The 10,295-nt window shown below is 35.4% G+C and overlaps 1 protein-coding gene across 2 annotated transcripts; it reads right to left on the reverse strand.

Annotated features, from left to right (window-relative positions):
- Window positions 1–3,177: 3,177 nt before the first annotated feature.
- Window positions 3,178–5,768, reverse strand: LOC127500342 (cytochrome b-245 light chain). Of its 2 annotated transcripts, XM_051871449.1 has the most exons (6): window positions 5,576–5,766; window positions 5,086–5,155; window positions 4,815–4,889; window positions 4,544–4,627; window positions 4,355–4,436; window positions 3,178–3,736 (listed from the first exon to the last, which is right to left on the reverse strand). In XM_051871449.1, the coding sequence occupies exons 1-6, from the start codon at window positions 5,631–5,633 to the stop codon at window positions 3,545–3,547; spliced, it is 561 nt and encodes a 186-aa protein (XP_051727409.1). In that variant the 5' UTR covers window positions 5,634–5,766; the 3' UTR covers window positions 3,178–3,544. The 2 variants fall into 2 exon arrangements, with proteins under 2 accessions (XP_051727409.1, XP_051727410.1); XM_051871450.1 differs by lacking the exon at window positions 4,544–4,627 and having other exon boundaries at window positions 5,576–5,768.
- Between the last annotated feature and the right edge of the window lie 4,527 nt (window positions 5,769–10,295).

A 10,295-nucleotide genomic window follows, 5' to 3' on the forward strand; every position in this document is an offset into this window, starting at 1 on the left:
CACAGTTAGAGGACAGTCTGAACTGTGTCCATAGCAAATTTGGAGTCTCTAACTCAATCCCTCTAGCGCCACCAGCTGTCCAAAGTTGCACTCATGTTTATGGTAACTTTTGAACCGTAAGGGTTAGAAACAAAATTCTTTTTTCCTCTGATTCCTTGGGTCAAGACGGATCGACTGCATTGACGTCATTTTCCGTCATGAAAATTTTTCCACCATTTTGAATTTTCTGAAAAATCTACTTTTTCAAACTCCTCCTAGACCGTTACTCCGATTTTCACGAAAATTGAACCAGATCATCTTCAGACCATGGCGACAAAAAGTTATGGAATTCAAGTCGATTTCTCAAACCGTTTTCGAAAAACACGCTTGCGAAAATAGACATAAGCCTGTATCTCCGCAATGCTTTATCATATTCAGACCAAACTTGGTACATGTCATCACAAGCACGACCTGAGGCAACATGCAGCGTTTCGGAGCAGCTACTGGTTCGGAGATACGAAAAATTGATTTTTTTGCTTATAACTTCTGATGGGTTTGTCCAAAAATCATTAATTTGGTCTCGTTGGATTCGGGGCATCATGCCGAGTTGAATGATGTCTAATTTTACCATATCAGCCATTTTGGCTGTCGGCCATTTTGAATTTTGTGCTAAAATGCTGTATTTTACGAACGCATTAGCATATCGTTACGAAACTCGGTATGGGTCATCAGCATAATGCCCCAAAGGAGCCTGAGAAGTTTCGCACCAGCGCCACCTAGTGGTAAAATCAAATATTCAAAAGTTTATCACTTTGGGTTTGGTCAACTTATTTTCAAAAGAGTCATGTCCTTTCACTGCTGAATCCCTGCTGAGTCCAACGATACCAAACATGCTAGGTTTCGACTTATGGTTTGTCCGCCATGTTGAATTTTGCGAAAAACCTGCTTGATTCTCATGAAAATCAAATCAGATCATCTTCAGTCCATTCTGGCAAAAAGTTATCAAAAGCTTTAACGTAGAGCACCCAATTTGGACTCGAGGCTGTATCTCTGCAATGAAACTGAAAGATGGAGCGGTCACAGCAGTAATGATCCCGAATTCATTATTCACTATAAGCTATATTCATTATAGTGATTCAAAAGTTATCCATGGATAACGCGATGGTGTATTGCGTGTGTTTAAATATATTTGTTTAGCAGACCATTGATAGCTTGCAGCCAATCTCTACGCAAAAGCTGCACGTGCTTGTGACAGCTCGTCACTCTATCTCCGCTCACAACGACACGCCTCCAGGCACTCGGCTGTTTTCGGAAAGACTCAGTACAGCGTATGTATCTTTTATAAATATGATAAAACTAAAGACTTTTCGGCGATATGAAGGATGCTATACTACTCTATAGGCGCTTAAGATTAACATGAGATTGGCAGAAACTGTGTGTGATACCCCCCCTTTAATGTAAAGTGTAACAACAATCGTCAGGCCGCTGGCGCCCTCTGCTGGCATTTGTTATAATACAATTAATAATAATACAAGTTTATTGTTTATACATTTCTTAATGTATTTTAATAGTGTTGTTCACTAAAACAATATGATTACTCACTTTTGATACTTTATTTGAACCAATTAATATTGCCTCATTGTATTTAAGTCATATTAAAGGCTGTTGTTCACTTAGATCTATCTTTATTACCAAAAAAATAAATAAATAAATAAAATCTTCAGTAAATTATTAACAAAATAATTACTGACAGCCCTAGTTAAAACATTTGGAAATGCACCTGCATTGTTTTGCATTTTCTGATTAAAAGACTATTTTCCAGTCATATATTTTGTCATTGTAGATTTCTTGAAAATAATAGGTTATTAAAATGTTCTTGTTGCCTTCTCCTGAAAACAATATCGCATATCGTCTGATATTGTGAGCTAGTGTATTTGCCCATTGTATGGTCAGCTGTGTTAATTAAAATTCTTACCATAAATATATACCTAAGACATCAAAAGTAAAAGCTCAGAATGACACATTCCAGAATATTGTTTATGGATTATAATTACTGAATTTATGTGTCCACCTTTAAAGATGTTAATAATTGTGAAAATGAAATAAAATTGCAACTCTGCTGCATAATTTGCACATAGTCCTTAATCTGAACGCAGCCTAAAAAGACCCGCTCTAAATCATATTTGTTTCGCCTTCACTTCCGGCCTGAGACGGGTGGCCTGGCTTGTGTGTCCTGAAATGTGTGTGGCGCTGCAGGGCTGCAGCTGGATATATCTCACTATTGGGGCCAAAAACATGCATAAAACACAACAACAAACCAACTGCAAATGGTTTATTGAAAGTGTAATCTATTAAACACAATGAACAAACAATCTAATACCATTAAATATGAAGTGTCTGTATAACAGACTTGTTATTATGACTTATTGTTTTGCTTGTTTTATACGTTACGCCACGAAGAGGATCGCCCTCTGCTACTGATATAATTATTAGGAAGAGTTATGTCATTAACTCTAATCAAATAATTAATTAAATTGAAAAGCAACAATAATTTGTCAAGTTAGAATGTATGCATTCTTGTTAGTTGTCTACATGCATCAGTAGTTGCACATACTTACTGTAGTAACCAAACAATGAAGAACCTCATATTTTCTCTTTCAGATAATCAAAGTTTGATAGTGTAATGCTGCTGGTCAGGCTCAGAATGTTCAAAACCTTTAAAGCTTTTATGTCATATAGCAGAACTGAGTTTCAGAATCATCATTAATTCTTGTCAGATGGTTGCAGTCATCTTTCCATTCATCTTTACACAGCACTATTTCTTCACTGTACATGCCAGTGAAATTCACATCAGACATCCAAAGACTTATTTCCTCTTAGTTAAACATTCAATCAAACAAGCCACCATTAAATAAACACTAAGGACATTGAGTTTTCATTTTTCGAGCAAGATGAACTTCCTTGTTCCTTGTGGTGTAACATTGGATTATGAAAACGTGTTTTAACAGATTTTCCCTCTGTCATCACATAATGACCATTGTGCATTTCTTTTCTTTGGTTATAAATATGGTGCATTCAGGAAGAAAAATTTCCCTACATTTTGAAATTGTTTATAAGTTACACAGCATTAGGTTATATACAACACAAAAAAGAGGAAATGAAACTTGGCAATATTTTAACTCTATAAATGACAAATAATTTATTGAAGCAAATCCTGAGTTTATTGTAAGTACAAATGAAGACATACACTCTCTTGAGGTAAACATATGTAATTATGGTTAACATTTTGACAGCATCTTTCCTACTGTTATTAGATGATAAAAACTGATCTCACATAAAAATCGCTCTTATCAGTGTGACAATAAAAAATGAACAATAGTATGAAAATGTATGCAAGTAACTGGGATGTATCAAATTGATCAAGAGGTACACACCCTAGATATTATAAAATAATCTCTCTCTCATCTATCTCTGTATGTGTTTTGATGCAGTTTGTCAGTATAAACTCATAAATGCTTCATATCACAATGAATTATAGATAAACTGTTTTTTAACACTGGAATCCTTATTCATTGATGGTCACAGACATGGGATTGTCATACGCAGCAGTCTCTAGGTTATCCACTTTCTTCCGGCGGAGTTCGGGAGGAGGTCGAGGTGGAGGGTTTTGAGGAGGTTCTTTGATGCTCTCCCCAGTGCGCTTTGGTGGCTCTGTCCGGGGCAGTATTGGCTCCCAATGCTCTCCATGAATAGCTGCCTGTAATGCAAAAGTTCAAAATCATGTACAAAAGGCTGAATTTAATGTGAATACTCTCTACACTAAGGCCATATGGCCACACAACCAAATGCATTCGAACATAGATGTTATCCCAAGACTTCTTCTGCAAGTGACAGTTCATATGATATGAGTGTGATATGAAGTGAAGCACACTGTACTAAAATATTGTGGGATGGATTATCATATTACACTCATATCATCTGTCAGCACAAAGAACCATATTCATGTTTTAAAGCTTGAGTTCACTCAAAAAGGAAAATTCTCTTATGTTCATCATTCACATTTTCTTTCTTCAGTGGAACATAAAAGGAGAATGTGAACGTTCCACAGAATGTGCATATGGACACTTATAACGTCATATGAGGGTGAGTAAATGACAGAATTTTCATTTTGGTTAAACTGTTCCTCTAACAGTTTGAAAGTGAAAAAGGGGATTTTATAAGAGGAAGCAACTGAGCATGAAGAAATAAGATGTTTTTTTTAGTTTCCTATCTTCTTTTAGTTGTGGTTGCATTCACATTCATTCAGTCATGTTGTTTATTGGGAGTTCAAATGAATCAGTACTTAATTATTTTGGAATTGTTTGGAGGAACTTACTGAAAGGTAGATTAAACTGGCAATTGCTAGACACACACACCCCAGAACTGTGGCTAACATGAACCCTCCAGGAACACACAGCCTGCAAGGTAACACACAGAAACACATGAAAGATGCTGTCTTATACCACAACAATAAAAGTTCAACTTGGATGCATGACAACACCTGACTGAAGTATGACAGACTTACGCAGCGTGCAAGAACGCTCTGACATAATAGTTTCTGGTCAGGGGTCCAAAAGCCTTTACACACACTGTGAAGCAGTACTGACCACTAAAAAAAAAAAAAAAAAAAAAAAACGTCCAAGAAAGTTGCATGGTTCAAAGTAAACAAGGAAGTTTTCACTATACAAATGACTCAGTCCAAAATGTTTTGATGGTGTGTTGAAATCACCAGGCTGTACTTCCTGTAAATAGTCAAGTCTCAAATGAGGTCAGATTGATACATATAAAACACTTACGTTCTCTCAACGCTGGTGCCTTTGCCTCGTTTGCTGCGCGGATATTCAAGCAAACACACAAACACACCGGCAGCACTATCACAGTCAAGGATATAAATGTATACACTAGAAATATACTTTGTAACTTTACCAAAAAAAAAAAAAAAAAAAAAAAGTACTTTATCAGGCGAAAGACTAAAAGAAAACATAAGGAAAAGAAAACGAAAAAAATAGGGCAAATCAGAGCCTCATACATTTATAGGAAATATCCTTGCTGAGGTTGTAAGGATACATGCCGAACGCTGCGAACTGCCAGCTTCTGAACTGACCGGCCACTCCGACGATTCCACCAGTCGCATAAACTGCAACAGGAAAAAAGTTTGTCATCACGTTTCTTAATATTCACACAAGCCTGCATTAACTGAAATATATTTTTAAAATAAAAATAGTATACAAGAATTTTAAACATTGTTCTTTCACATTTAACCGTTCAGATACTGAAAATCAGCTTCTTGGTTTTAATAATATAAATAAATAATAAAGTAAAGTAGTATTAACTATAGTTCAGCATTCATTAACAAAGTGTAAATACTATATATAGCTACAGTATACAATTTACTACAGTAAGATTCAAAAACACTATAGTATTTACTACAAATTACTATAGTATTTTTTCATGTGGCGTATTTAAACATTAATGTAAGTGTAACTTCCTCGTTTAAATATTTTAGAGAGCCAGAAAAACAGAATTTGATATAGAATTAGAGTATGTGTGTTCTTACTGAGTCCAGCAGCCAGAGCTTGCTCGTTAGCCCACATAGCCCACTCAATCTTCCCCATGATCACTGGAGTGCGTGCTGACACTGATAAATGAAGTTTATTTTCAACTTAATTCTAAAATTCAAGTGGGTAGTGGCTAGTGTTTCATAACTCCAACCCTTTCATTTCATCACTTCCGCTTTTACTTTGCCCTACGTATTCGTTAAGGGAAATGAAAAAGCCAGAGTGGAAATGTCAATACACTGGAAGACCACAGGAGGCGGGACGACAGCAAATAGGAACCTTCTTATTGGTCAGATGACTTGAGGTCGAGTCAAAAATCGACTGTTTAGGGTGCTTCTCAAACGGAAAGGCTGTGCCTTCCTAGTAATGAGACGGTCTAGTAATGCTGCGTTCCAGACGAGGTTAGATATGGAATCCCAAACCTGCCAATATTAATAATAAATAAATACATAAAAAAATATACAAAGAAATGTAAAAAAGCAAAAAATAAATAAATAAATAAATATATAAATATATAAATAAATATACATAGAAAAGCAAAAATAAATAAATAAATATTTATACATTTATTTCCTTATTTATGTAGTCTATATATTTATTTTTTTACACATTTATTTTTTCTTTTATTTATTTATACATTTATTCATTTCGATTTTTTTTTTACACATTTATTTATTTATGTATCTATTTCCATATTTGTTCATTTCTACATTTCTTTATTTTTACATCTATGTTTCTACATTTCTTTGTCCGTAGGGTAATGAGGATGGCGTGGTTTACCTCAGACATAGCAATGGAGCTCAGAGTAGGCGAGGGCAAAGCGTTGAGGCCACAGTGACACCTTGTGGCCGAAATACAAGAAGTGTAGCCTACTGACGAGCCTGCGATACTGGGATGAATGACTTAGATGGGCAATATGGCCAAAATCTTATATCACGGGTTAAGTCATATAATATCCCCCTAACTGTACTGTGTGACATGGATAGGCTACTCTTTATTCCGGATATGGCCGTAGAACATCGTCTGGTCTGGATTTATAAAATGTCCTGGGCTGGCAAAGATGATCAGCAACATCTTCAACAGATCTGATAACAGGGACTTAACAGAGAAGCGCTTGTTATTTTTCCATTATTAATCATTTGAATGAATGGGCTTGTGTTTGATAGAGATTTGGACACTGTCAGAACACGGAAAGGAACCAGCGCACATATAGGCTACAGCAGGGTTGGGGAGTAAAGGAATACATGTAACAGCATTATGTAATCAGGATGCAAAAATCCAGCAATTGTAATTCGTTACAGTTACATCAAAAAACGTAGTAATCAGATTACAGTTACATTTTGAAAAAAGGGGGAATACTATCACACTAAATAACACTATATAGAGCCATAATAACACTATATTAAAAGCTGCTTGATTTTACAGTATTTCCTGGTTCTGTTGCCAGTGATGACTCATGAACCACCCGCTGGTGCATGCGCAAATAACACCAGTGTAGGCCTACAATCACTGCTGCTAGTTAAAAAGTTGCTTCCAGTTGCTGCTAGTTGAAACGATGAAAACACTTTCCATTCATGGAAATTTCGCTGCTATTTTGTTTTCAAAGAAGAAAATGCAAACAACATGGTTGTACAGTGCAAACTCTGCCTTCCAGCTACGAAAACACTTTCTTTATCAAAGAACTAAAAAATAATCTGTAATACCATACTGTAGCCACTAGATGTCATATAGCCCTTTACATATATATATTCAGGGCTGTGTATTCCCAAGCTGTGGAAATAAGACATGATTGTTTAGTTGTAATAGGTTTTAAAAGTAACCAAAATGCTAAACATTAAAATTAAAGCAGAACAAACATGAACAGAAATGTTTGATCCGAGCTTGTTCAGTTTGGTTATGATCTGATGTCACTTTTATATTTTTAAGCTCTAAACAACAACGATAATAATATTGTAATAGATCATTTATGTTTAATGCATGGCATGTGTGTTTCTCTAGCTCCGTTTCCATGGGCACATTTTGATTGATCTATTTCTGGATATTTACAGTTGATAAATTAGCCTAAGACGTGTGATTAATAATAAGACCACACCAAGAAAAACCTATTATAATCAGTGATGCCGTGACTGTCCACACGGGAAGTGACGCGACAATTTTCTACTGTAACTGACGCCTCGTTCTATTTTGGATCTTTGAAATATGCGTTGTATTTTAAGCAGTTATCACATGTTGTGCATGTAAAAATAGGAAATATGAATGTGAAGTGAATTTGTGGTCTCGTTTCAAATGCATTGATCAATATGCTTGCGTCGACTTTACTGTAGCCTATATGTGCGCTGGTTCCTTTCTGTGTTCTGACCGGTGTCCGAGTCTCAATAAAACGCAAGCCCATTCATTCAAATGATTAATAATGGGAAATAACAAGCGCAAGATGTTACACAGTTCATGTTTGCCAGCCCAGGACATTTTACAAATCCAGACCAGACAATGTTCTACGGCCATGTCCGGAATAAAAAGTAGCCTATCCATGTCACACAGTACAGTTAGGGTGATAAAATGTAAAAATAAAGAAATGGAGAAATAAAGAAATGTAGAAATGAATAAATGTGGAAATAAAAATCGGAATGAATAAATGTATAAGTAAATAAAAGAAAAAATAAATAAATGTGGAAAAAAATAAATATATACAAATAAGGAAATGTATAAAAATTATTTATTTTTGGTTTTTTGCTTTTCTATATATATTTATTTATTTATTTTTGCTTTTTTACATTTCTTTGTATATTTATTTATGTATTTATTCATTTTTAATATTGGCAGGTTTGGGATTCCATAGGTTAGATATCCCACTTCAGACCTCGGTGAGTTTCAGGCAATCAGAAGTCACGTTCACATGTTGACCACATGTCGCCACGACACGAGAGCATATCGTGTTTTTGTGTCAATTATGGCAAAAGCAGAGTAAAAACAACATAAAACAAAAAAGCATTATTTATGTATAAATTTGTCAATATTCAACAAAATATGGGGAAAATTGCACTGTTTATTACACTAGTGCTCTTTAATGTTTAAGGAAGTTTGGTCTTAACTGATTGATTATATGGATCTGAGGATAAAGTTCATCTCTGTGGAAAAAGACAGCTTGTGATACTCGAAATTGTTTGTGCACATAAAGCTGTGTGTGCTTGGTAGGGCTAGTGTACATGTATCAACGCATGCACAGGTTCGAGGCCTTTATCTTTGCAAGCATACATGTTAAAGGGGTCTTGAACTGCGATGTTTTATTGGTTGATAAGGTTTCCTGGGGTGCTTACTTAATGTTAGTATGAATTTTATATTAAAAATTGTCATAATTTAGAAATAAAAGGCATTTTGTCTAACCTGATTTTAGCCCTCTGATTTGAACACTCTGTTTTAAGGGGCGTGTCTGCTGTGAGACTTCAGTGTAAACACCCACTGCTGTGACTGGCTAACATCTTTGCATATGAAATAGCTAAGTATTACCCTCTATGTGGAATTCTCTCGAAAACTTTTAGCACATTTTTACTATTACAGCTCTCAAGGTAAACTAATCATGAAAAGTGTTGATTATAGCATTATATTCTATGGAATTATATTTAGATTGTGGCATAAAAGGTTGCAGTGATGAACACAGCCGATCACAGTGATCTCATCATTGCAACTCAATTTCTACACAATAACGAATACTTTCATCTTAACTAACAGTGCAAACACGATGTAAATAAGAGATTTGTTGAATATAACAGGAGTTTTGGCAAGAGTCCAGAACTCTGTCACTGACAAACTGGAGCAGTTTGATTGACAGCTCCAGCGCGCAATGTGAAGTTGGCTGTTTAGTCACTGATTTGATTTAATGACACATAGACAAAGAACATCTGACTTTACATGAATCATTACATATTAGAAATCAATGGTCACAGATCAGGCATTAGAATTAGCAGTTACTTACATGTTGTTCCATTACTTTCAAGTCCATATCATAAAAGTCTGTTTCCTGATGTTATGCCTGATCGGTTTATCTTAAAATATGTCAGTGCCATTGTTTGTTTGTTTTTTGTTTTTTTGTAATGTTTTTTTCTAAGGCATGTTTATAAAAGCTACTTACAGTTTTTTGGGAAGATAATTTTTAGTCCATATCTGCAAGACAGACTTCAGGGTAGGAGATGGACTAAAAATGAACTCCCAAAACTTACTGCCAGATTCTGGAAGATAAATTCTTTAAACAGTGGTACAAGAGAATGTGGTGCTGGTCACTCTCAATCTGTCTGTCTATAAAGCCTATTAAAAAACAGTCTTCATGTATTTTACAACACTTCAGCTTGTGATTCTTAGTAAGTGGGGGTCATTTTTTAGGATTCTTTACCTAACCTAAGTCTCTGAGACCCTGACACCCTGTACTTCTGGAAACTCCAGGTAGGTTGCAGTTCTAGAAAATGGTGGCGCTGGAGACTAAAGGGTTCCTGGTGGTTTCACACTTAATTCTTCACCTTAATTCTTAATTCTTTTGCAGTTAACATGTGTCTTTTCTTCTATGATATGATCAGAATGACCTGATATATGATCAGAAAATGAACGTACCTAATAATTCTGCACGCACTGTATATCGGAGTGAAACCACAGACATACATGCATTTATGGGTGCTTCTCAATGAAAACAAAGATAAAAATCCCTTTATGCAGATCAGACAAAAAGACAAA

The sequence above is a fragment of the Ctenopharyngodon idella genome, chromosome 18, assembly GCF_019924925.1.
Source record: "Ctenopharyngodon idella isolate HZGC_01 chromosome 18, HZGC01, whole genome shotgun sequence".
Lineage (NCBI taxonomy): Eukaryota > Metazoa > Chordata > Actinopteri > Cypriniformes > Xenocyprididae > Ctenopharyngodon > Ctenopharyngodon idella.